Source organism: Lactuca virosa, chromosome 2 (genome assembly GCF_052849685.1).
Source record: "Lactuca virosa cultivar CGN04683 chromosome 2, Lactuca_virosa_CGN04683_v6, whole genome shotgun sequence".
Taxonomy (NCBI): Eukaryota; Viridiplantae; Streptophyta; class Magnoliopsida; order Asterales; family Asteraceae; genus Lactuca; species Lactuca virosa.
Genome location: NC_136427.1, coordinates 90,395,794 through 90,399,036, shown reverse-complemented (window position 1 = coordinate 90,399,036; position 3,243 = coordinate 90,395,794). Strand labels below are relative to the sequence as shown.

At 28.8% G+C, this 3,243-nt stretch overlaps 1 protein-coding gene across 1 annotated transcript; it reads right to left on the bottom strand.

Moving 5' to 3' along the window:
- Positions 1 to 1,732: 1,732 nt before the first annotated feature.
- LOC145156443 (uncharacterized) lies at positions 1,733 to 2,438 on the bottom strand. Its single transcript, XM_079075812.1, has 3 exons — positions 2,325 to 2,438; positions 2,104 to 2,221; positions 1,733 to 2,037 (listed from the first exon to the last, which is right to left on the bottom strand). The coding sequence occupies exons 1-3, from the start codon at positions 2,436 to 2,438 to the stop codon at positions 1,925 to 1,927; spliced, it is 345 nt and encodes a 114-aa protein (XP_078931938.1). The 3' UTR covers positions 1,733 to 1,924.
- Between the last annotated feature and the right edge of the window lie 805 nt (positions 2,439 to 3,243).

Sequence of the window (3,243 nt, the reverse complement as noted above, 5' to 3'; positions counted from 1 at the left end):
ACGGCGGTCCGACGGTGGTCCGACGGCTGTCCAACAATGAGTGACAATTAGTTGTAAATTAGGGAATATAAAGTTTGTTTAATATAATATTAATATTTGATTAGTCCAAAATGTTCTTAATGAAAACATTTTAAAAAAATAGTTCTTGGGGTTCTTAACTTTTTTGGGTTCTCATTTCAACCACTATATATATATATATATATCTATATATATATATATATATATATATATATATAGGGGTGAGATCCGTTGAGAACTCATAGTTTCCCGAGAACCTGAGAACTAAAGGTGGAGCGTTAGATCAAAATTAACTCATTAAGGGCACGATCGTCATCTTACCGATCTCATTTAATGTTTAATTTTTTTGTTATTGGAAATATTAATTAAAAGTTCTAAAAATTAACATAATAAATCAAATTTCAGATTTTTTTTTAACAATTTTCGATTTTTTTTAAAACATGGAGATTTTTTCATTTTCTATTTGAAAAAAATATTTTTTTAAAAAAATCTGTAATTAAAAAATTACTGCATTTTTTTTATAAAAAAACATTTTTTTTTTCATAAAAACTACAATTTTTCAATAAAAACTGTATTTTTTTTTCAAAAAAATGCATTTAAAAAAACTGCAATTTTTTTTATAAAACTGCATTTTTTTTAAAAAGTAAAATTTTAAAAATCAATAAATTATTAAAAAAAACTAGAATATTTAAATAAAAAAAACTCTAATTTTTTTTAACAAAAAAAATCAACGTTTTAGGTACATATATGCATATTTTTCAAGTACATATATGCATCTTTCTTATACTATAATATTAGTAAGTAATCATATAAAAAAATCCATTTTTATTTAATAATCTATAAAAACAATAATACAAGTATTTTATTCGATAGAAAATAAAATATATAAAAAAACAAAAAATACTACAAAATTTCAAAGCGTTTTCATGTCTTCGTATCAAGATTTTCATATTTTCTTTAATTTATCATTTTTCACATCTTCAATATTCTCCTCAAATTCTTCTAAATCTACAAGAAAAAAATTGATTAATGCAAGAAAACTCACAAAAATACATGTGTGCATATAGACGTAATTCATATGCGATTCACTTGTGATTTATATGTGACTCACATGTAATTCATATGAAATTTACATGTGATTCACTTGTGATTTACATGTAAATCAAATGTAATTCATATTTGAATCACATGTGATTTGTATGTAAATTACATGTGATTTACATGTGAATCACATGTAATTCATATGTGAATCACTTGTGATTTACTTGTGAATTACATGTGATTCACTTGTGATTTACATGTGAATCACATGTAATTCATATGTGATTCACTTGTGATATATTGCTAAAATGAAACAAATTAAAATAAACTATAAGGTTAGAAAAAATAAATAATTAAGATGATTTACATGTGAATTACATGTGATTCACAAATGATTCACATGTGTCACTTGTGATTCACATGTGAATCACAAGTGATTCACATGTGAATCACAAGTGATTCACATGTAAATCACAAGTGATTCATGAAGCTCAATATAGAAACAATTAGAATAAACTATATGGTTAGAAAAAATAAATAATTAAGATGATTTACATGTGAATTACATGTGATTCACATGTAAATCACAAATGATTCACATGTGTCACAAGTGATTCACATGTGAATCACAAGTGATTCACATGTAAATCACAATATCAGATAAATGGACCTTTTCTTCCCCATCTTTTGAACCCAAAAGCTGAATTCTGAATTTTAGCAACATTTGTAGATTCATGTTTGTTAGCAAAAAAGTAAAACAGATAAAAAAATCATACCTTCATTTCATTAGTACCAAAAGTATAATAGAAACACTTTGTTTCAATATCTTAGGCAAAAAAATTCAGGTTTCCCTTCGGTTTGAATTTTAGTCCTCACGCCAGCATTTACCATATTTCTTACAGGTGAAGTTTATTGTCATGGGTTCATCAGCCGACCTTGTTTGAAACTGGATGTATGCAGCCTTGTTGTGACCACAATCTGGGTTGCAAGAGACAAAGAACATCATAAATTAAAGTTGAAAAAAGAAAAAGTGCATCATTTTACTCAAATTGTGAAGCATATAAATACCTTGAGCTGTTTTTGGTGCATTCTTCATGTCATCTTGGGTGATGATAGGGTCAATCTCCTTTTTAACCAAACATTGCTTTCTTTTGATCTTGACCTATAAAAGGGAAGAAAAAAGATGCATTTAACTACAAGGAAAAGGAAAAACAATGTGTTGCAATATTGCATGATTGAGTATGATAAATTGATAATTTTATTACCTTCTGCTCTATTTGGCTAACATATGGACATGTGGGGCAGAAAAATCTGGCAGGAAGATGCAAATTTGGCAACTCATACTTCAACAACATCCCATAAGTCGGGAAAAATTCCATATCTACAACCCTTTGTAGCTAATGCTCTGAAAAATACACAGGATATAGTTCTTAGATGTGTGTGTGTTCTACCAGAATGATTTTATTCTAGATATGAATGAACTAGCTAAGATTTTGATTGAGTGGCAATTCATCAAACAAACCGTAAAACATCAACATAATGACATATTTCATATCCATGATCTTTAGCTAGATCATCCTCCACTACAGTAGGATCTAAAGGAAGATTCAATCCAATAATGTTAATTTTTCTCGAATCCTCCCCCATTGAGTTTTCATATCATTCAGACGATTTTCAGCTTGCATTTTTTTTCTCCCTCTCATACGAAAATCCTGATCCCATCTCACGTAATTCCCCCTCAATGTCAGTTGCCTTATGTTGGATTCCGGTTTCTGTTGCCAGTTTTGTTAATGGAATCTGTCACACCCCAAAACCGGAACGGCGGAATCGTTCGGGGGTGGAGGACGTCATGTTCAGCATCACAACAATGTATAATAATAAACAAGCAACAACATCATCTATTGCATTAATAATATAATTTCATACAAGTGTGTTCTGTAAAGTTATAAGACACCAAAAATGTAAATCAAAATATGAGATGAGTCTTGAATGTGTTCCATCTTCTCAAAAGTCTGACATCGGTACCTGTCTACTGACGACCTGAGAATATAAGTTACTTTGAAAGAGTTTATCAGCTTTAAAGCTGGTGAGATCATAAGTGTTTTAGTGTCATGGTTTGTATGAAAGTGTTTGTAAGTAATTGATTTGTAAGTTTGTAAATATTTGTATCTCCTAGAAAACCCT

Excerpts from the sequence above, each read along its gene's own strand:
- LOC145156443 (XM_079075812.1), bottom strand. The coding sequence starts at position 2,438 with ATGGAATTTTTCCCGACTTATGGGATGTTGTTGAAGTATGAGTTGCCA. Across the intron at positions 2,222-2,324 it reads TTAGCCAAATAGAGCAGAAG|GTCAAGATCAAAAGAAAGCA; the intron begins GTAATAAAATTA and ends TCCCTTTTATAG. Across the intron at positions 2,038-2,103 it reads TTATATGCTTCACAATTTGA|ATTGTGGTCACAACAAGGCT; the intron begins GTAAAATGATGC and ends CTTGCAACCCAG.